Raw genomic sequence first — 22,694 nt, 5'->3', positions numbered from 1 at the left:
AAGTTTTAGATATACAGAATAGTTGCAAAGATATTCTCATATGCCCAACATCCTGTTTCCCCGATTCTTAACATTTTATAGATGTTATAGATGTTCCATGAGTCACAGCTCATGAGCCAGTTCGATAGGGCTGGAGTCTGTACATTAATCAGATTTCTCTCATTTTGTCCTAATGTCCTCTTTCTGTTTCAGGAGCCCCTTTAGGATACCACATTACCTTTAGCTGTCACGTTCTTCCTAAATGTGATAGTTTTGAGGAGTATTGAACAGGCACTTTGTAAATTGTCCCTTAATTGGGATTTGTCTTTTTTCTCATGGTTAGACTGGGATTATGGGTTTTGGAAGGTAGACCACAAAAGAAATTGCCATTTTATCACATCCTGTGGCGGGCACGTGCTGCACACATGCCTTGCCCCCATTGATGGTGACCTTAGTCATCTGGCCAAGATCTGTCAGGTTCTCCACTGTATAGTTAACTTGTCCTCCCCCTTTTCATAGTGTGCTCTCTGAGAGGAACTTACTGAGCTCAACCCACACTGCATTGAGGGGAGAGTGTCTATATAAATTATTTGGATTCTTCTAGAAGGCAGACTTGCCTAGGTCTTTCATCAACCTAGAAAATCCTGCTCTGCCATTCTTATGCCTGCCAGGTGTTATATAATAAGGTGGGAAACTGTGGAGTCATAGGAAGGGTAGGTAACAACTCATACTATTTCTGCATCCACAGAGGTAATTAAGAATAAGTTAGAGGCTGCCTCTGTACTAGTGTAGGAGGGGGCCCTAAGAGAATAAAATGGCCACCCAGGTGATTAATGACCCTTGGAAAGCCAGAGAGGTTTGTTGCAGAGTGCAGGGAGGGACTGGTAATAAATTACAAGTGTGAACTATAATATAGGAAATATAATTATAGAAAGGACAATAAAACTTAGGAATTTGAGGAAAACAATGTCATTGCACTCATGCACTCCTAGTATCTTCTGGAAATGAAAATTTCCCCCCACCTCCTAGATCTGATACCTTCCATTTAACAGGTTGTCATTTTATTCCAAGTCAAGGAGGGTCATGCAGAAGTTTGACCTTTTTTTTTTTGCCTTTGAAATCAAGGAGACATTTTTTAAAAGGGGGATTCTGGTTAACTATTTTTTCCTGCATGCTTGGTTGGGATCATACCAACTCATATTCTCCGTTTTCCCTTCTCTCTCTGCAGAACTCCATCCGGCACAACCTGTCGCTGCACAGTCGGTTCATGCGAGTCCAGAATGAGGGGACTGGCAAGAGCTCTTGGTGGATCATCAACCCCGATGGAGGGAAGAGTGGGAAGGCCCCCCGTCGGCGGGCTGTCTCCATGGACAACAGCAACAAGTACACCAAGAGCCGTGGCCGTGCAGCCAAGAAGAAGGCAGCCCTGCAGACTGCCCCGGAGTCGGCAGACGACAGTCCTTCCCAGCTCTCCAAGTGGCCTGGCAGCCCCACATCACGCAGCAGTGATGAGCTGGATGCATGGACAGACTTCCGCTCACGCACCAATTCCAATGCCAGCACAGTCAGCGGCCGCCTGTCACCCATCCTAGCAAGCACAGAGTTGGATGACGTCCAGGATGATGACGCGCCGCTCTCCCCCATGCTCTACAGCAGCTCAGCCAGCCTGTCACCCTCTGTGAGCAAGCCATGCACTGTGGAGCTGCCACGGCTGACTGACATGGCGGGCACCATGAATCTGAATGACGGGCTGGCTGACAACCTCATGGACGACCTGCTGGATAACATCACACTCCCATCGTCCCAGCCATCGCCCACCGGAGGGCTCATGCAGCGGAGCTCTAGCTTCCCCTACACCGCCAAGGGCTCCGGCCTGGGCTCTCCAACCAGCTCCTATAATAGCACGGTGTTCGGACCGTCATCTCTGAACTCCCTGCGCCAGTCTCCCATGCAGACCATCCAAGAGAACAAGCCAGCCACCTTTTCTTCCATGTCACACTATGGCAACCAGACACTCCAAGACTTGCTCACTTCAGACTCACTCAGCCACAGCGATGTCATGATGACCCAGTCGGACCCTTTGATGTCTCAGGCCAGCACCGCTGTGTCCGCCCAGAACTCCCGTCGCAACGTGATGCTTCGCAATGACCCAATGATGTCCTTCGCCGCCCAGCCTAACCAGGGGAGTTTGGTCAATCAGAACTTGCTCCACCACCAGCACCAAACCCAGGGCGCTCTCGGTGGCAGCCGTGCCTTGTCGAATTCCATCAGCAACATGGGCTTGAGTGACTCGAGCAGCCTTGGGTCAGCCAAACACCAGCAGCAGTCTCCCGTCAGCCAGTCTATGCAAACCCTCTCGGACTCTCTCTCAGGCTCCTCCTTGTACTCAACTAGTGCAAACCTTCCTGTCATGGGCCATGAGAAGTTCCCCAGCGACTTGGACCTGGACATGTTCAATGGGAGCTTGGAATGTGACATGGAGTCCATCATCCGTAGTGAACTCATGGATGCTGATGGGTTGGATTTTAACTTTGATTCCCTCATCTCCACACAGAACGTTGTTGGTTTGAACGTGGGGAACTTCACTGGTGCTAAGCAGGCCTCATCTCAGAGCTGGGTGCCGGGCTGAAGGATCACTGAGGAAAGGGGAAGTGGGCAAAGCAGGTCAGTGCCCAGTCACTAGGTGGGGGCAAAGAGATCCTGTCTTCTCTTTACTTTGAACTTCACGTGGAAGACCATGGAGCCATGATGCACAGTCACATGGCTTCCAGCCAGTTCACTTTGGTGATTTACGTGCAAGTCAGATTAGGCTTTCAGGTTTCCTTCCTCACAGTTTGGTGGCAGCTCAGGAACCTTTTTTTTGCCAGTAAAAAGAACACACAGCACAGACATTTAGAGATCTCATTCTTCTTTGTATTCCACCGTCCTCCCAGAGCTGTGACACAGGTCCCCCAACATGACAGGTGGATGGATGAGAACAGGAAAGGGCTTGAAGGGAAAGCTTAGGCCAAGTAGCTTTCTTAGAAGGGCTGAAGTCCAACACTGCCTCTGTCAATCTTTAGGTGTTATGGTTTCTTCCTCTCTTAATTTTTTTTCCAGTGAAGCCACAATTTGCAGTGACTTCTAATTTAACACTAGAATGTGTATTTCTGGACTTTCTCATATATGTGAGTATTTGCACCAGGAGCAAGACCTGTTAGATTATTCCTCACCATAGTACTAGGAATCTTTATTAGCATTCAGGATCGAAGCATTTAAAAAAGCAAAAGAATTAAGTTGAAAGCACAAGTTGTTATACGAGGGAGCACTTACCATATACTTCCTGTTGCCCAACCTACATGTGATGTCAGGGTGACAGGGGCTGTGAATGGTGAGAGAGATTTTTTTAATGATGGCATTTTAATGCTGTTATAACCAGAAAGATCAGGCAGTGTGAAGTGGTTAAGAAGAGCATCTGAGTGAAGGGCTGGGGCTGGGGCTGGGGCTCAGGGGTAGAGCATTTACCTTGCACAAGTGGGCCTTGGGTTTGATCCTCAGCACCACAGGAAAAAAAAAATTAACAAAAATAAATTTATTAAAAAAAAACAGCATTTGAGTGGAGTCAGGAGTTGAGGGCTCAGCCCCACTTCCACAGTTTTCTGGCTGCTGTTGGGGTCTTGTCACTTAGTCTTTGAGCCTCAGTTTCCCATTTTATAAAATGAAGTTACTGGTCCTGTTACTTCATAGAATTATTACAAGAATCAAATGCACAAAAGTGTGTGAAAACCCTTTGTAAGACTGCAGTGGCTTAAAATGTGTATAGTACGATTAGTTCAACACAGGGCAACACATGAGCAAGAAAGAACCCAGAGGCTTTTTTTTTTTTTTAAAAGAGAGAGTGAGAGAGAGAGAGAAAGAATTTTTAATATTTATTTTCTAGTTCTCGGCGGACACAACATCTTTGTTGGTATGTGGTGCTGAGGATCGAACCTGGGCCGCACGCATGCCAGACGGGCGCGCTACCGCTTGAGCCACATCCCCAGCCCCCCAGAGGCTTTTAAAAGTACCTTGCCCAGAATCACGCAGCTGGATCCAGAAACCGTATTTCTTAAATGACTTGAGCCATGGTAGTTCTTCCTAATTTTCTCTAGGTCCTCTGGACTGAGTCAGGTAGTAGACAAGCCTGCCCTGGAACTCTTCTCTTGAGACTAAAGTGATGGGGGTTTCTGCCGTAGCTTTGCACCCCGGACACGCCCACGTTGAAGTGTTCGGCTCTACACTCCAGCTCCCTGTTTTGTTTTGTTTTTTTAATTTCAATCTCAACAAGTTGTTTATCCCCTTCTTGAAATAGTGTGAAAGAGTAAAGGCACTCAAAGCCATAAAAACCCAGACTTGTTTGACCCTCTGCCGTGGTGAGGGAATTACAGGGTCTCCTATGGTGAGCTCACTGAAGCCCACAGTCACTGTCAAAAGCGGAATGTCAAGAGCCTTGTGAAGCCTCGCAGCATTCCCAGGCATGAGCAGGCCCCTCCTGGAACCCAGACATCTGTTCTTGTCATTTAATAGCCCTTGAGCTGATAAAAGGACTGTAACGAAGCTAAAGAGGGTGACAGTACTTGCATACCCGCCCGGTCAGTATTGTACCAGAACCTAGGCTGGTGGAGGTTTGTCCATAGCAGTTTAGATATTTGGCTTTTGGAAGAATCATGCTTTGTCTTCCTTTAAGAAGAGGAATGTGATTGTGGCTTCTAAAGACACACAAAAGTTCTGATTTGGCTGTAGTTGTGAGGAGACCGCTTCATTGGAAAGAATAAGTTCAGAAGAAAAATGCACCATAAATTTTTGTGTCTTAAAAGATGGGCATGTTTTACAAAAAAAAAAAAAAAAATTGTCTCACTGTTCAAGTGAAGAGTTTCCTTTAAGTTGAACAGCAGACCTTTCTTATGTGTATAATTATAAAGGAGTGTACAAAAATCTTTTGAGGGAAATTTAAATATATTTTTCAAATATTTATTTGATGAACTATGATTTCCATAGTAAGTTCCTCTGGGGATAATGCATTTACTATTAGGTCCTCATGGAACATGTAATCACTTTTTCCTCAGAACATTCTGGTGGGGGGAATGATTTGAGAAGATACTTCTTCAGTTAAAAATGAAAAGTTGCCAAATTTTTTATAAGTTAAATACTTCAGTATGTCCACAGGGCTAGAGAAGAAACATCCGAAGGACAGGAATGGCTATGAGGGAGGTGGCTTGGGAGATGGTTTAGGAGTGTAGAGTTTCCATTTTGCCTTAGAACAAATTGTTTGTCTCAACAGCCAGGGGCACCTGAGGCCTGCAGTGGTGTGTGTGTGTGTGTGTGTGTGTGTGTGTGTGTGTGTGTGTGTGTGTGTGTGTTTGTTTTACTTTTAAGCTTAACTTGTGGTGATCACTTATTGAAGACTCTCTAGGCTTCAGAAAACAGGCCTGAGGGCAGAATCTCAGACCTCACTTTTCTGGAGTTAACGCACTCTAGTTTCTCAGGAGCTTTTTGGTTTTTCTCTCTCCCGCTCTTCCTCTCTGACCCTCTCCCCCTCCCCTTCTCTCCATTCCTCTCCCCTCTCTTCCTCTCTCCAGATTGGCTTCTGGCTCACTAGCAGAAGGTCATTTGGCCCCAGTTGGGAGCCTTCTTGTGGTGTTAATGGAGCAGCTCTTTGCGGTTGACGTATTGCTGGAGAATTGGAGGGAGATGTTCCTCTGGGGGCTGGGAGTTTCACACGTGTCATTCACTTTAGACCATGTGTAAAATCCTTTGGCCTATATAAGTCTCTCTCTTAAAAACAGTCACACCTTTTTGCAAGTGACAGCTACTGGGGTGTACAGGACACTGTCTTCCCTCGGGTACTGTTTGGGCTTGGTGCACATCCGCTGGCAGCAGAAGTGGCCGTGAGCTAGTGTGGTGGCAGCTTCTGGCAAGCCCTCTTGAGCTCGACAAGTGCCTTCCTGAGGAGGGAGAGCCGCTTCAGCTTCACCCTTCTTTTGATGTCGGGAGATGCTGAGATTCACAAGCTCTTTCATTCATCTTCGTCTTTTGGCATTGGGAGAACTATTGGGAAGCCACTCAGACTTCAGTCTTATGTTGTGTTTCTTAATATTTTTTTTAGTTGTAAATGGACCCAGTATCTTTCTTTCTTTATTTTTATGTGGTGCTGAGGCTCCAACCCAGTGACATAGGTAGCTGTTCCAGGCAAGTGCGAGGCAAGTGTTCTACCACTGAGATACAACCCCAGTTCTCAGTCTTATGTTTAAACAGCCTTATGATAAAGATTGGAAAATATATACCAGGAGAAGCCCATGCAGAGAGGGGAGAAATAGTTCTCTTCCTGTTTCTGCCACTGACCACGTCACCAATAAATCTCTTAGAATATTAGGTTTCTCGTCTAGGACAGAATTGTGGGGTTTTAAAGGTACAGATAATATGTCATTTTAAACATGAGACCTAACATTCTGTGAAATGGCTCTAGTGTGATGATGTGAAACTATAAAGAAACACTGGCATACTAGTGCAGAGATCATTTGGAATGTATACCTAGGCTGCTTTCCAAGAGGGGTCAATCTGTGAGACCTATTGGGTTGATTTCTGAATGTTGTGGTTCTGTAGTATCTTTATAAGATTTGTGTTTGGGGATAGGATTTCTAACCAAATGCAAGTAATAGCAGTTATCTGTGTCACGTTCTTCTTGATACAGATCTTTCTCAGGGACTGTAACACGTGGTAAATGCATACTGTGTGGAGAGGGTATCATGGTATCTGCACTGTGACTGAAGAGACAGGTATACTATGCACGTCATCTTTCCCTGGAATGCAGTGCCACCCAGCACTGACACTGCCCTGCCTGGGTTGTTAGTTTATAGCACACTAAGCTCTCCTGGCTATCCCAGGAAGCATGGGGACAGCCTGAGCAGCTCCCACTTCAAGCAAGTGCATTTGTAAGTGGCTTTGAGGGAAGCCTTCTTTAACCGTGGAGCTATGTGGAACAAATAAATGGCGCAAAAATCACTGGAATTGCTACTTGTAATAATTAGCTCCATTAAATGCTGCTTTTCAGCATGTTCATGTTGCTTGACAGTATTCTGTAAGGAACATTTTCTGTAGGTGGCATCGGCCCGGGTGCACCTGTGATCCTCTCAGGTTTACTGCTCTGTAGACAGATGAGAAAAATCGGCTAGTAGAGGCCCTTCTTTGCCCTTTTCCTCCCTGTTCCCAGAGTTTCTTCTCTGCCCATGTCAGGCATTTCTCAGTCATGGAATTGGTCCCACCTGTGGGTGAGCTGGCCACCTGGCAATGTGGTAGACCCCATGTTGGTGAAAATGCTGAAGAAAACCTGAATTCATTCAGTGAAGTTTATTTGAGTATTTGCTGGGCACAGGGGAGAGAGATTAATCAAATAGGGGTCTCCCCTTCAAGGGATGTATGGCCTAGTTGGGAGGGTGGTGGCAGTGATGGTGACCATTTGTCCCAGACCAAAAGGCTGCCTTACCCACAAGATTTGGCGCAAATGCTTCATGTGATGTGACACCCTCACGTGGCTGGGTTTCCTGGACAACCCTGTTAGAGGGCCCCATTCCGTCATCACAGGGTATTCTCCCTGTGTCTTGGGGCATAAAAATGCAGACCCTATGACTTCAGGAGCTCCAGACAAATAGGTCAGAGTTCAGGCTGAATCCAGATGCTGGTTTCTGCTAACTGTCCCGCAGGACCCTCGCGTTGGTTCATGTTTGGTTTGCAGAGCCGGCCAGGCCATCACGGTTGGATCTGAGCCAGCTGCCCCCTTCAGCACATTGTCCCTGAGGCTCTGCTTTAAGGGGAGCTGCAGATTAAAAAGCCCTCCCCTGCAGGCCCCTTGGAGTGGAGCAAGGACCTGTGGGGCTCCTGTCAGAAGGCTGCCATAGTCATGGCTATGTGACATTGAACTAGGTCACTCTTGAATCTCAGTTTGCTTTTCTATAAAACCAGATTAAAATGTAACCTTCTGGCACAGGGCTAGCTCTTACAAGAACTAGCTCTGATACGGGCGGCTATCTCTTGGCATCTTTTTAAAGTCATTTAATGTTTAATGGGATTTTAAAAGGTTCCAGAAATTAATACAGAATCTAACAAGTAGTCAAGCCATCTTACTATGGATAAAAAGAATGACTGTTCTCCTCGTAAACTAGAATCAATCAGGTTTCTTCTCATTAAACAGCACGTGCCTGTTGAATGAACTTTTTTTTTTTTTTAATTTCTAAAGTCGATGTTCCCTGGAAGTCCTGCCTAACCAATCTGGATACCCTAGCAAAGCTGGTGTTTTCCACTTTAAAAGGGAACTTCTACTACAGTTGGAATGGTGAGGCTGTGTGTGGTACCACAGTGACCATTAGCATCTTTAAAGGATTTCCTGAGCAGCCTGGCTAGTTGGCTTCTGCTCTCCTCAGAGGGCCTTTTGGTCCCTGCAGGGACTAGTCACAAGCTCCTGAAGGAGAACTTCACCTGCCTCTTCCTGAGCCTCTCTTTCATTGGGGTCAAAACTTGGACTTCTCCCCTGTCAGGCCATTCAGAAATGTAAGCAGCAAGGGCCACATAAAGTCACCCTGCTGGCAGTGACGGGGCCTTCCTGCTCCAGAAAGCTGGTGGCTTACCTCTTATGCCACAACTTGGGCACCAGGACATACAGTCCCAGTTCCCTTCAGATCTCTTCCAGCTCTGACGTGCCTGCTCTTCTCTAGATGTCTCCTCTAGGAAGCAGTGGCCAGGCCCCAGACTGGAGTGTGGGGGACCAATGGGGACCGGCAACCTAAGGTTTGGTCTGCTTTTGTTTCTTTCTCCCCCAGCGATTGATGTGGATCTTACTCTGTAATTCTAGGGTTTCTTCTTTTTAAATAACCTCTTTTTTTGCTAAAAATCCATAACATTCATTTATTAAAGGATGGGAATCTCTTAGTCATGAAGTCTCAGGGGGTAATTCCAGGTTTCTGAAGGGCAAACTTTAATTGTCAGTCCTGGTTTGATTGAAGGTTTGCCTGTCGGCTCAACCTCTTTTTCCCTTTCCTCTTTCTCTCTGATGAAAGAAGAATTTAGCCACAAGATTTTTTTTTTTTTTTTAAGTATTCATATCTGTGTGGAGTGTTTGATTTGATCCCTTGGGGGAAATTAGTGACCAGGAAGAGGAGGCCCAATGGGTAGGAGTGTTATGGGTTCCAAGGTCAGAATTCTCAATTAATTTCCACTGGCCCTCCATTTGTATTCATGCCACTGTAGACCACTGGAACATTCGTTGGTTGTTTGTGCATTTAGAAATAACTAGAAAGTAGTACAGCCCAACGTAGTTATAAGTAGTGAGGGTCTGTGTGTTGGTGAGACCTGCTAGAAGGGGGCCCCTTGGCTGAACTGAAAGTGCTGTCCCCTGACTAATTGCCTCAAGCTGAAGCACTCCCTGCCCCAGTCAAGCCAAGGCTGCCCTGCTGACTGGGGTGGGGCACTCTGGGGTAGAGACCCCTACACCTACCGCTGCAGTGCAGGTGCAGACCAAGCAGCTAGATGTGGGCCACAAAAGCCTCACAAGTCTAGAACAGCCTCACTCCAGGAGTCTGCATACCTGGCCTTGGTCACTGGCCCAGGGCAATCCTTTGTCTTTCTCAATCTTGGAGCCACACTTGAATCCCTCCATTTAGTTCTCTGTTGTGCCAGCATGATGGTTGCTTCTTGGCCACAATCTGTGTTGCCTGCATGTCCTGGTCACATCTTACAGGTGGATAAGGGCTTTGAGCTATTTGTGAAGTTCAAAAAGCTAACTTTGTGCTTTGAATTTCAGAATTACTTGGAAAAAAAAATAGACGTCTCTCAAAGCCCCCCATTGTATCTCTAGTAGGAAAAGAGGACTTTGGAAACCCCCTTCTTCCCTACTGGGTAGCCGGACCCTTGGGTGGGCCTGTGACTGACTGCACCTACACTTCACCCACAGGAGATCTAGGGCAATCCAGCGTGCACGCTCCCATCAGTCAGCCCTCTGCCCCCACACACCCCAGTAAGCTCAGGGAAGAGCCACACAGGACAGTGTCATGCCCAGAGAAGGTAGTCATACCCAGAGAAGATATTCAGGCCATGACTCTTGTCTCTAAGCGTATCCTCCTGAACTACAGTTCCCTTTCATTCTGTAAATGGTAAGTCACTTTATCAATGACAGCAACTTGAGATGTAGAGTTACAGGACTCCTCTTTGGGGACCAGTGATAATGGTGGGATGTGCAGAAAGAAAGGAAGATGGCGAATTCTTTATAAGTGCTTGAGAATCAGTTGGATATTAAAATTGTGCCTTGTATTGATTTCATCTTATACAAAATAGAAATTTTAGAAACTTAATTAGAAATCAGCCTCTCCCCAAAAAGTGTTACTAATCTTTGCTCCTGTCCCATGAGTAATTGATTCTACTCGGCTCCAGTAAGACTCAGCCCTGGCAGATGTGAGCGGGTCATGAAGCTGTAGCAAGAGAGGAGGCTAGGCATTTGAACTGGCAGAGAGGAAAAGCAGGCCCTTCCAGAAGGACGGCTCTTTCATTTATTCAGCCAACATTTATCGTGCATCTATTTTATGCTGTCCCCTTTCCAGGCTGCTTGGGACATCAAGGACACTATGCTTCCCTCACTGGAATGTCTGAGCTTTACCCTTAAATCACAGGTGCTCCCTAAGGGAGTTGATTTGAAGTCTTCACTCTGCTTTCAAGGAGCTCATAGTCCATAAGGAAGTAATCATTCCAGGCACTGAACAGTCAGGTGCCAGGTGAGAGACAAGGGGGTTCATTAAAGGGCAGCCCAGGGAGGGTGGGGCTGGAGAAGCCTCTGAAGGTGCAGGTGATGCACTCGGGTGGGGAGGAGGGCAGCCAGGCAAAGTGTCACTGACCCCTGAACCCGACTCATCAGACGAGCAGAGGGTTTGTTCTCAGTGGTATTGGAAAGGAAAGTGTGGATGAGGACAGTGGAACTCAGTCCCACAGGTCTTTGCCAGCTAAAAATTGCTGGATATCATAATTAAGGTCAGTTAACCAGAGAGGATCCAAAGGCCCCTTAGGGCTTTTTGCCTTATAAAAAATGGTTCTTTATAAGACTGTAATCCCAAATTACATGCTATTCTGTTTAGTTTGAAAAATCTAAGCATCTTAAGAAAATATGAAATCTCTTGTTATGTCTCTGTTGACAGTAAAGCACATGTTGATTAACACAATCCCTCCCTGATGGATTTATGCAGAGGTAGGCCATTCATGATAAACTTACTTTGCCCACCAGTAATCCCTAGAGTTTAAGCAACAGAAAAGCCAGCGTGCCTCCGTGCAGCTCTCCGTCCTTCAGCTGTGACATGCTAGGATGGTCCTTGCTCCTCATTTCCCCCGTTTTTGTCAGCACAGCACAAGGGCTGGCTGAAAGGGTGTCCATGCTGGGTCAGGCTGTCCCAGAGACAATGGCTCTCAAGAGTCCTGTCTCCAGCCTTCTCCATCAGACTTCACCTGCCCCATGAGAAAGCCCAGCCTCCTGGGAGGTGGCACCACAGAACACTTCCACGAGGCAGGATGTGCTTTCACCCTGACAGAGGTGGGTTGGTTGTAAGTAGTATAGTAGTCAGGTGTCTCTCTGTATCATCCTGAATGTCACCCTTGCCATTAAAGCTGCTGCTTCTAAGCTTCCCTTACCTTCTTCATGTTTACTTGCCCATTAGAAAGTACCAGAGCCCAGGAGCCAGGTTCCTGGAAATTTGACTTTCCTTTTTGGAAGCTTCTCAACTGAATACCAGCCTGGCCTCCAGCCTGCCTGGAACTTCTTTACCTGTTCTGTTTCCCTCATAAACTATTCAGTGCCTCAAATGGCAAGTTGACAGCATTTGCCAAAATGCATTTTTATAGACCCTCGTCTCGGGCAGACGTAGGATATGGTTCTGTATGGCCAGCATTGCCAAGCTCAGGGCTGGACTTGCATTGGCTGGGCTCCTGCCATAGCTGAATATCAGGCTGGTTTTCGTCAGTGTTCCAGACTCCTTCGTCACCTAGTCCAACCTAGAAGATAATGAAGAATGACCAAGTCGGAGTGCTCATGTTTTCTTCAGCTGCATAGGGTTTTGCCTGTGGAGATGAACCCCACAGGAACTGCTGCTATGCTGGCATTTCAAAATTAGACCCACAAAAATGTTTCTCCCAGGGTGATACCAGCTCTGAAGTCCTTGCTGGATGCTGGCAGATGGCGGTGGCTCCTGATGGATTGGTGTGGCTCAGTCTTTCTGGGAGTAAAGGAGAGATGGTGGCAGGCAGGCATTTCTTTGTCCTGGAGTGAAATGGTCAAGCTCTGAAATACACCCTGTTCTTTGGACTCCACGTGAGGTCACCCAGATCCAGGGGTCCATTTCTTTTCTCTCCTGAATCTTCCATTTTTAGTCCCCAGCTTGCCCTGGGAGTTGTGGGTTTGGCAGTTGTCCTGTGTTTCCAAGAGAAGAGAGTTCTGTTTCACTTTAATTTTGTTTTTCAGGCAAACTTTGTGCCAAACATTTTTTAATTCTAATGAGGAAGATGGCTGAAAACCTTCATGTGTGTGAGAATGTAAGGGTTTCATCCTCTTGTCATGTTTCTCCTGTCACATCTAGTACTGGGGTCTTCAATCCTTCTCTGCCCAGAAGATCAAGACCCTACTAACAAATGCATGTTTTTCACAGTGGAATTAAGCTGTGGGAGGATGGCGGGGGGTGGGGGTAGTCATGTTCCATTCCCAGATAAAGTCGATTGAGTTATGTTGGTGTGGTTTTGGAGGTGTTTCCCTCTCTCAGATATCATGTGACTTGGTGATAATTAGGCAGAAGCTTGCCTTCCCTGCAGATGCTGGGATTACAGAAGGACTGCCTCTCACCAGAGACCAGATGACAGCATCCACGGATATTTTTAGAATGGGCCTCATCATTTATTTGGTCTCCTCATTTCATTTTCCCTGCATCTACAGCCCCATGTCAGTCATGGAGCAGGGAGGAGTAAGGGGATATCATCTACTTCTTCGTGACAATCACCTGTGAGACAGGGCAGCAATTCCACACGTATTGTTAATTGATACATTGCCTGGTAACTGCAGCGTAACAGCTGTAATTCTGTCAGCTATCTGCTATCTTTTCCTTTCAAAAGTTTTCCTTTAAAGGCCCTACTTGAATCCGTGAGAGTGATCTCGGCTTCCTTAAAACCCATGAAACTCTCACCCACTGAACTCCCAGCTTGGTGACTAGTTCCATCACTGACTGTGCACTGCCCCACGCCCTTGTGGTCCTTGACTGTGTCCCATAAACATGCAGAAGAGCCTCAGAAGTCTAAGCAGAGTTGCTGCTTCCTGTAGGATGATTGTCTTCTTCTTCAGGTCTTCGTTGTGAGTGGTGATCCTGGTGTGCCTCTTAGAAGGATGACTATTTCTGTGTGACATTACCTGGTTCCTTTATGTTTTCACAGTGTTATAGTCCCTTTTCCTTCTGTCACAGCGAACAACCCGTGGCCTTTCATTTGCGTGGAGTGAGGGTTTCTCTGATAGCTGCCTCCCCTCCTGGCTCATCCTGCAGTCACAGAGCTGGCTCCCTGCAAAGCCCCCAGAGGAAGCCTGTGACATAGCATCACAGGTGGCCCCACCCGTTCTGCAGAAAGAGAAAGTGATGATTAGTGCATCTCCTTTTTAATGATGACACTCCCAGAAGATTCTGGGCCTTTGCTGAGGGAACAGGAATGTATGTGGCCTGGGGATTGTTGTTGGTATGGCTTTGGACTGCCCCCGATGGGCCTCCTGCCCTGGTTTCAAGGCTGATGGGCCTGTCCTGCTTATAGCAATGTCATGTTGGGGTACCTGGACACTCCCATCTCCTTCCCCCTCACATTGTCCTGCCCCAGCAGCACAACAAGCTGCATGCTCTGCCTCTGTACTAGGGGAATGAAGTGTCACCTTCCCAGTCCACATTAGTTTCCGCAGCAGAATAATTAACACCAAAGGGAACTAGGGAGAGGGTCTGAATTAGGTAATACGTTGCCACTTCTCCCTTGGCACTTACAGAAAGTCAGGATTGGGACTTGGGGACCATAGCCCCTGATGACTAATTGCATAGTGATGTTACACTGTGATCTATCAAGTGTTATTATTGAAGGAAAAAACCAAATCTCCTTCAAAGGACCTTATTTGTGAACCCCTATCTGATCATGCCTGGGGGCCCAGGTGAAGGACTTAGAGTAGCACCAGCTCTAAGAGGCCTGAGTCCTCACAGATCTGGGATTTACTTGAGCTTTTTCTCTCTCTGAAATTAATAACCTATTATTTTATAGTCTGAAATAATATTGTGTAGTCACTTAACAAAGCAGAGAATATATTCCAAAAAACCACTGGCCAGGGAAACGAAAGACTAGGGATTCATGGAGAGAAAAAGCCTTTCTTTTCCTGCTTGATTGTCTCTCTCTCCATTGAAACAACCTAACTCCTCTTTGGAGCTATGTCAAAAGTAAGAAAGACTGTAGATACGTAGCATTCGGAATACTAGGTCCTGCTGTCTTTGCAAATGTGGGAATGAAAGGTAAGATTGATGGCAAGGACAGAGTCATGAAAAGACTGAAGTCACAAGGACACTTGGAAATTCCAAGTGGACGTAGGGTATCTCCTCCTGGTGGAGACACATCTGTACGTAACATGGTGTGCGAGCACTTAGTCACATGGTCTGAGTTTATGGTGCTTCACTACTACTTTTCTATCCAGTTCTTGGTCTTGAGCTTTTTCTCTTTTACATCCATGACAGCCAATACTGTCTCTGCAAACAAAAGATCTTTTGTCTTGAGCCCTGTCACATTAGTTTATTTAACTACAGTCTAGTACTGAGTAGTCTCCCTTTTTCTTTTTCTTTTTCTTTTTTCTTTTTTTTTTTGGTTAGTCCTTACCTTTTCTGGGCTCATTGGTCACAAGAAATCTGATAGACTTTTCTAAATTCGGATGCTCTGGGAGGACCTTCACCATGCCTTTCCTTTGAAGACTGTTAGAGACAAAATAATAATAGTAATGTTGTTATTTGTTAAACAGATGTTTGTGGGAAATTTGTTTGGCTCTATGTGCATTACATAATTATGTTTATTTTGTGATAGTTTTTTTAATGTAAAAATCTAAGATAGCCTACTGAGAAATGACTTGCTGTTCTTATGGTGGGGAAGTCAAGACTACCCACACCCTATAGTGCAGACATACTAAGCCTCTGTAGAATGTAGTCATGTCATCAGGGTGTGAAGGGAAAACGCGTCCAGCAAGTTCATTTGGGCTGCCTGGCTGGTGGGGAAGAACCAAAGAAGCTTAGCTGGTTCACTTTGGGTGACCAGCTTGCCTGGTTTGGGCATGAAAGTTCCATGTCCCCAGGAAACCCCTCAGTCCAAAAATCCAGAACAAAACCTCATTTGCACCCTGGACATCCCTAACTTAACAGAGCTAAAACACCTCTAATGTGCTCTTTGTTAGCTTCCCAAAGTTAATGGCTCCCATTTCCTTTGAGCCTTTCAACTTTGGAGCACTTTATAATTAGGACAAAATAAGAAATAAGGTAAGTCATCTTCCTGCTTTGTCCTTAGATTTTTCAGACCTTTGAAATGCTTTCCTGATGTGCCCTGGGTGGGGCGAGGAGAGGAGGCTGATGAGGCCGCCTCCCAGGTGCCCAGGTGCTATTTGAAGTCCTTAATGATGTGTGATCTTCTTTCTCCTCTTTTAGACCCTCAAACTGACACAAGACCTACAGAGAAACCCTTTGCCAAATCTGCTCTCAGCAAGTGGACAGTGATACCGTTTACAGCTTAACACCTTTGTGAATCCCGCGCCATTTTCCTAACCCAGCAGAGACTGTTAATGGCCCCTTACCCGGGTGAAGTACTTACCCTTGGAACTGAACTCTATAAAGTATGCAAAATCTTCCTCATACGGGGTGGCGAGCCCACCTGCCAGCAGAGGACAGCCCTGTCAGCACCCAATCTCCTTCAGAGCACACCGTGAGCCCCACTGGCAATTCTGTGGTGTTTTAATATCGCGATGGTTTATGGGATGTTTTCAGTGTCATTTTGTGTTTGTTTTCCTTTGACCTTTTTCACACGCATTAACTTGCAGTATTTTTCTGTTCAAATGTTCACCGTCCCTCCCCTGGCAAATTTTAAAACAGAAGAAAAATGTTGTACCAGTTACCATTCTGGCTTCGGGCGTCACAAGCCCCTGAGCCCGTGGAACTCCATAAACTAACACATTACATAAACTAGAGGGGGATTTTCTTTCTTCTTTTGTTTGGTAGAAAATTACCCTTTTCTAAAAACTGAACAATGGCACAATTGTTCGCTGTTCGCGCCTGTCCAGGACTGAGCACGCACAGGCGAGCCGAGTGGAGCGCGAGTCTGACCCAGTGTGTTTCCAGGTCTGAGTCAGGGTGGTCTGTGGACGAGACCCCCAGTGCCTGCTCTGCAGCTGCAGGTCAGTAGGGCCTGTGGTCTCCTCAGCTAATGCAGTGGACAGCATTGGCCTCTCGGTTAGAAACTAGATCTTTTCAGGAAAGAAGTCAGCTCAGCTGTCCACTCATTGCCAAAAGCCACTAAAGGATTTAGTTTAAGGAGAAAAGTGTTCTGTTTTGTTTTGCAGAAGAAATGAACTTGCAGGTGAGCATGAAGCTTGCAGTGAGAAATGTGTGAAGAGGACAAACCAAGTCAATGCTAAGGCAGGTCTAACTTCACTGTTTTTAAAGTACACATCCTTGATTATTTTCAGCCTTGCTGTGTATAATCTGATCTTCTAGAAGTGTATGAGTGAAAGGCAATAGCCTACAAACTGATTTTTTTATATAAGTTAGGTTATAATTGTACGAGTGACACATGGAAGTACAAGATAGGGCAGTTTTGATTTTCCTTTTTTCTTCCTTTTATTAAAAACTTTCCTGCTTCTGTGGGTTTCAATTTGTTTTGTTTTCAAAAAGTTATGGTGCTGTATAGGTGCTTTCTGTTTAACCTAGAAAGTGTGATATATTCATTGCCCCCTTTGGTAGACAGAAGAGTTGGGAACACATTTGGTACCTATGAAACTGGTGTGACGACACTCTGATTAGCACAGCATATACATACTTCTCCAAAGTGATATATGAAGACTTTTCTTTGCATAAAAAGCATTAGGCAAATAAATGTATAAATATATTTTATCATGTACAGTACAAAAGTGGAACCTTGTGCATGGGCGTTAGGAATACAGGCTAGTATTTCAGCACAGACTTCCCTGCTTGATTTCCCCTCGATGCTTGCACCGTGGCAGTGAGCACCAACACAGACATGCCGCCCGACCCCTGCACCCACCACCACCAGGGACCCTTTGTGCATCTTTGCTTTGTAACCCCTCTGGGGCGGGGGGCATATGGGTGGTAAGCACAGCTCCTAGCATAATGAGAGTTCCATTTGGTATTGTCACACGTCTCTCCTGCCTCGCTTGGATTGTCACGTTTGAGCGATGGCCCTGTCAATTTCACCCTGCCTTTTACTAAATCTGTAAATTGTCGTGCAATTGTGGTTATAGTAGACCTATAGCATATTGCCTTTTCTGAACTGCTACATGTTTATAATCTTCATTTTAAAAGTATGTATGATTTTTTAAAATGTGTATTCTGATCACGTGGTCTGCTTGTCAGTGAGCCGGACTTGCCTACTATATTCCTTTATGATAACGCTAGCTACTTCCTTGGTTCTTTACTTGTCTGATGTATGCGAGAACTGTCCAGTGTCAGCAAAGGAGGGCTGCCTCTCTGGCTCCCTAGGTGATGGTGCTGGGGTGGGAGGCCACTGCAGAGCCAGTGGCAGCAGCTGGGAGGGAAGCAGGGGAAGGGGTGTGGAGAGAGATCAGACATGAGGGAGGATCCCGAGTGCTTCCAACAGGAGGGCCTGAGAATTTCTCTCCTGAGCTCAAAGAAACAAGCAAACTAACTCACAACTTAGGTACTTGCCTGTGCAGCTTTACGGACCCAGGGAGCTGCTCCCAGAGCCAGAAAGGCAACTCTCCGGTGTGTTCCAGCTTGGAAATGTTGAAGTCCTTTCAGACATGTGGCATCTCACTGGTTCTCTGCTTTTCCAATGTTTATTGGATTTCAGGCACAATGTCCTACAAAATGTCCTAGAACCCGATTATAACTCAGTGTGAAACAGCTGAAGGAGGGACAGAGGGGCATGAGGGACAGGGCAGCCATAGAATAGATCAGGAAAATGGAGGGAGAATGCTTTGATATTTTTTTTTTTAATAATTCAATCAGCATCTACACATAGAGTGTTGTGGAGAGCTGAGACCAGAGCCTGGTCAAAGGCAGCATCAGCACCATGAGCCCACCAGGCCCAGGAGAGGTTCGTCCAGGCTCCCTGCACCACCCTGTGAGCTCAGTCCAAGGCCCCTTAGACTCGGCAGAGGTGTGGCCAGAACCCTCTGTCCTTTATATCAAGACCCTGCTTTCAGGATGGGTCAACACTGCATTTTGAGTGTCTTGTATCCCTAACAACGAATGTTCTGATCTGGAGCACCTCACCGGATTACTTAGCGGCCTGGGCCAGGGGCTGTAATGTTTGAGTCCTGAGAAGAGCCGTGCGGCTTGGCTCTCAGCCTCCCAGTGAGCTGCCTGCCTTGTGATGGGAAGTTAGCAAGCAGTGAACCTAGTGTTGACATGCACCCTGGGGTTCCCAGGTTCTCCTCGGGCTCCAGACCTTGATACCTGTACCAAAGCCAGAAAAGAGCTTTATTGCAAGCCTTCGCTGTCCCGGCATGAGGACTGACCGTCGGGCTCAGCACACCCCATTAACTGTGAATGCCCCTGAGGCTGGTTTCCTTTATTGAATCCTCTGCAACATAATGAATGGTGAACACATTCAAAACCTTTTTTTCAGGAGTCTGTCTCTCCTGTTACTAGGAGGACCATGCACACACGTGTACTACGAGGTGGATTTAGTTTTCAATGTTGATTTTTAGCATCATGTATGTCACTTCCCCGCCCTGAAGAGAGGACATTGTAGCTCACTACTCAGGACAGGTTTGCCCCATCTCAGGGTGTGACTTCAGGTGGCTTCCAAACTTGTACTCAGTTTAAGGATCTTAGGGACAGACTTTGCCTCTACCTAATGAACTCCATCCATTTAGAGAATAAAGAACATTTGATTCTCTTGGAAAAGACCATCAAGAATAAAGCGGTCAAAAAGCAAGTCCTCTTATCCACGTGTTGGCACCAAGGGCTGATGAGAGGAAATAAAAATGTTACCCTTTCTTCCTCTCTAAAATCAAAAAGAAAATTCTTGAGAGCCCTGAACTCTGATTTTTCTTTTTTCGTGCTGTGTTTGGGGAACATCATATAATGAGATGTAATGTGATTTTTTTTTAATTAAGAAAAGCAAATTCTTCTGTAGAAATGCAATCACTGGTAAAGAGGTATGAAAAAGTAGCCCCTTCCGGAGCCCAGCAGAGGCAGGGCAGGAGGGGAGAATAAAATTCTTGTGGAGTTGTGTCCATCAGACAGGATCTTAAAGGCCCAAGTAACTGAAAAGAGTGTGTGATATTTGATCAAATTCCTAAGTGGGTAACATATTTTGTAGGTTGAAATATTTTCCTCTTGTTTATAATTTTATTCTTCTGTGTTTTTCTTTGATGAGTGAATGATTGCGAGGCCTCTGCCACACTCCAGAAATACTTGTGTGACTGCTTTTTAAAAGAAGAAGAAGAAAAAAAAACTGTGTGTCTGATCACTTTTTTCTCTAAAATTATCTCATTGCCTGGCAATCAGTCTTCTCTTGTATACTTGTCCTAGCACATTATGTATGCGGGAAATGTAAACAGATGTGAAGGAGGACCAGAAAAATTAGTGAATATTAAAAAAAAATGTATTGTGCATTTTGGCTTCACATGTTTAACTTTTTTTTAAGAAAAAAAAGTTGCATGAATGGAAAAAAATCTGTATACAGTATCTGTAAAACTGTCTTTATCTGTTTCAATTTCTTGCTCATACCCTATACAAACTAGAGTTAAATATGGTGCATGGCCATATTCAAACACCTAAGAATCGAGTAGTTCATCCTTTGGTTCGAAGCACCTCATCGTTTCTTTCAAAGCGAACACTATCACATCGCATTTTTATGAGGATTTTGTCTAACTCTGTGTTGCCATGAATTAACTCTGCAGCCTTTCTTCTCAAGGATCAAAACCAGTTTGATTTGGGAATCTTCCCCTTTCCAAACGAAATGGAGATGCAGTACTTAACTTTCCTTGGTGTTTGTAGATATTGCCTTGTGTATTCCATTTAAAACTGTAATCTAGTTTGTAAAAGAGATGGTGACGCATGTAAATAAAGCATCGATGACACTCTTGTCTTACTCCAAGAAGTCTTTTTACCTAACCCTAGGAATGCAGTGCTCGAGTTTATCTCGATGTCTTCCGTGGGATTGCCTCTCAGGCTACAGGTACAGTACTGAGACTCTCGTGTAATCTGTAAGTGAACGAAGCAACCTTTTTGTTTGGCCCACTTTTTTTTTTTTTTTTCAATCAGGAATTGAACCCAAGGTGCTTTACCACTGAGGCACAATCCCAGCTGTTTTTGGAAAAAAAAAAAAAATTTAAATTCGAGACAGGGTCTTACTAAGTTGCTTCGGGCCTCACAAAGTTGCTGAGACTTGTCTAGAACTTGTGATCCTCTTGCCTCAGACTTCCGAGTCACTAGGATTACAGGCATTCACCCCTGTGCCTGGTTTCTGGCCCACTTTTGACCTCCACAGCCAGCCGGACAATTTAATAAATTCGGATTTATGGAGTTCATGTTTGCCAGGGGTCGCTCTTGGTGTGTATTGAGTCCTATGGCCCCAAAGAGGCAGGAATTAGACTCCACCTTCACAACTGCCAGAGGTTTTAACCTGCAAGTGATCTGAGCCTAACAAGGTCCTCCTCCTGTGAGTCCAGCAAATGAGTGTCAGTCATGTGCAGGGCCCTCCTACACATTGAAAGGCAAACAGTGCTCCAGCCTTCTGAGGGCAACAGCACAGTTTTCCTCTGTGTGTGCATTAGTGCCTCCTTGTTAGGAGGGACGCCACCCTGTTGTAAAACTATTCTTAGTAGCCTTGATTGTGCCTCTTAATAGACGGGCTGTAAAAATTATTGCACTTACAGTAACCCCCAGAATTCTGGTTTAAAGGTCCCAAGCAACACGATGGGCTTCAGATCAGAGAGGTGAGAAGGCTTTAAAGCTGGCTCTTTGGGATGAGTTCGATTTTGGTGGAGATTCATGCTTTTGTCGGGTTTTCCTTGCCTTTTCTTTTAATTAATAAAAAGGTAAAACGTCACCATCTTCTGATACCAATGCCTGCTAGGAAAGGGTATTTTATGTGAGATTGCTTCTCAGTTTTTATTCTCTCAAAAGGGTAAAGATGGAAATCTACTGTCACTTGTCCTAAGGGTCTTAGAGTTTGCCAAAGCCATGTAAATATGCAACCAAAACTTGCTAGAGTTAACTCTGATCAGCAGGGTTAAGTCAGTGTCAGATGCAGTGATGGTCTGACCCGTAATGGCACCAAGAGAACCCTGACCCAGGCCTGCCCTCTGCCAGATGATGGAATAAAGAACCAAATCTCAATGAGTGTCCCTGCTTCAGCATCTTGTTTAAAAAAGGAAAATTTGGACTGATGTCTAAAATACCTTAGGAGTTTGATTTTGCAAACATCAAATAGTAAGGGTGAAGCTTGCAGCCAGCAAAGGCTTCTCTGACAAACCAATTGAGTCAGCACACCACAACCACAACATAGATCCAAAGGTGGAGGGAAGCGGGATTCATAGCCACGATCCACCAGACGCTGCATACACACTACCACTACCCCATGGTAAGGAGAAGGAGGAAGATGGACACGGTCGGGCAGGAAGCACTTTTTGGTTCCCTTCATGCTTCTCAATTGGATGGTGGAAATGGGCAGGGAGTGTATTATAGGTGTGGGTCTCAAGAGGGAAACACTCAGAAAAAGGACCCGGTTCAGCTCTGCTTTCATCTCTGTTGAAGACAACATCGGAAGTGGCTTGGAGGGCCCCCATAGGCAGAGCTGGAGGGAGAAGAATCCTTTCTCCTGGATGGTGGGGTGCATCTTTAATCCCAACAACTTGAGAGGCTGAGGCAGGAGGATCTCAAGTTCAAAGCCAGCCTCAGCAACTTGGTGAGATCCTGTCTTAAATAAAAAGGGCTGGGGATATGGTTCAGTGGTTAAGCACCCCTAGGTTCTATCCCCAATACGAAAAGAAAAAAGGCCCTAGGATGCACTGTAAGAGGTAGATTCTAGAAAGATGTTGGGGAAATGAGAAGCCATGGAAATTCATGAACTATCTTCACAACAAGGCAAGAAACTGATGATGTTTATATGGCCCACAGAAAGCTGCCACTGAGGTTCCAGGTGACTGGCCCACAGCCCTCAGTCACAGACCCTGTAGAGAGCCACGAAGACTGAGCTGTCAGCAGCTTAACCCCTGTGACTTTCCAACCAAGTGGAGAGGCTGTGATCTAGAAGTCACTGAAAACTTGGTGATGGGTAAACCGGGGGGGGGGGGGGGCAAGGGAGCTTGGCTTTCAGCTCTTCACATTGTGTATTATTTTAACTTACCTAAGTGGAGTGTGCTGATTTTATAAAGATAAATACAGCTTCCAAAGAGCAGAGGTGGACCGGCTTTGACTCCTATT

The 22,694-nt window shown here is 45.7% G+C and overlaps 1 protein-coding gene across 3 annotated transcripts in view; it reads left to right on the top strand.

Annotated features, from left to right (window-relative positions):
* Foxo3 (forkhead box O3) overlaps positions 1–20,347 on the top strand; it is a 119,394-nt gene extending 99,047 nt beyond the window's left edge. For 2 of the 3 annotated variants that reach the window (XM_005330145.4, XM_078019529.1), the window contains 2 exons: positions 1,208–2,643; positions 15,711–20,347. In XM_005330145.4, coding sequence (XP_005330202.1) covers positions 1,208–2,608 — 1,401 coding nt within the window. In that variant the 3' untranslated portion in view covers positions 2,609–2,643; positions 15,711–20,347. The remainder of the gene's footprint in view (positions 1–1,207; positions 2,644–15,710) is intronic. The other variant, XM_078019530.1, reaches the window with a different exon arrangement.
* The last annotated feature ends 2,347 nt before the right edge of the window (positions 20,348–22,694 follow it).

This window comes from Ictidomys tridecemlineatus, chromosome 8, assembly GCF_052094955.1.
Source record: "Ictidomys tridecemlineatus isolate mIctTri1 chromosome 8, mIctTri1.hap1, whole genome shotgun sequence".
Classification (NCBI taxonomy): domain Eukaryota; kingdom Metazoa; phylum Chordata; class Mammalia; order Rodentia; family Sciuridae; genus Ictidomys; species Ictidomys tridecemlineatus.
The sequence above is the reverse complement of the archived record's forward strand: the minus strand, read 5'-3'. Positions and strand labels throughout refer to the sequence as shown.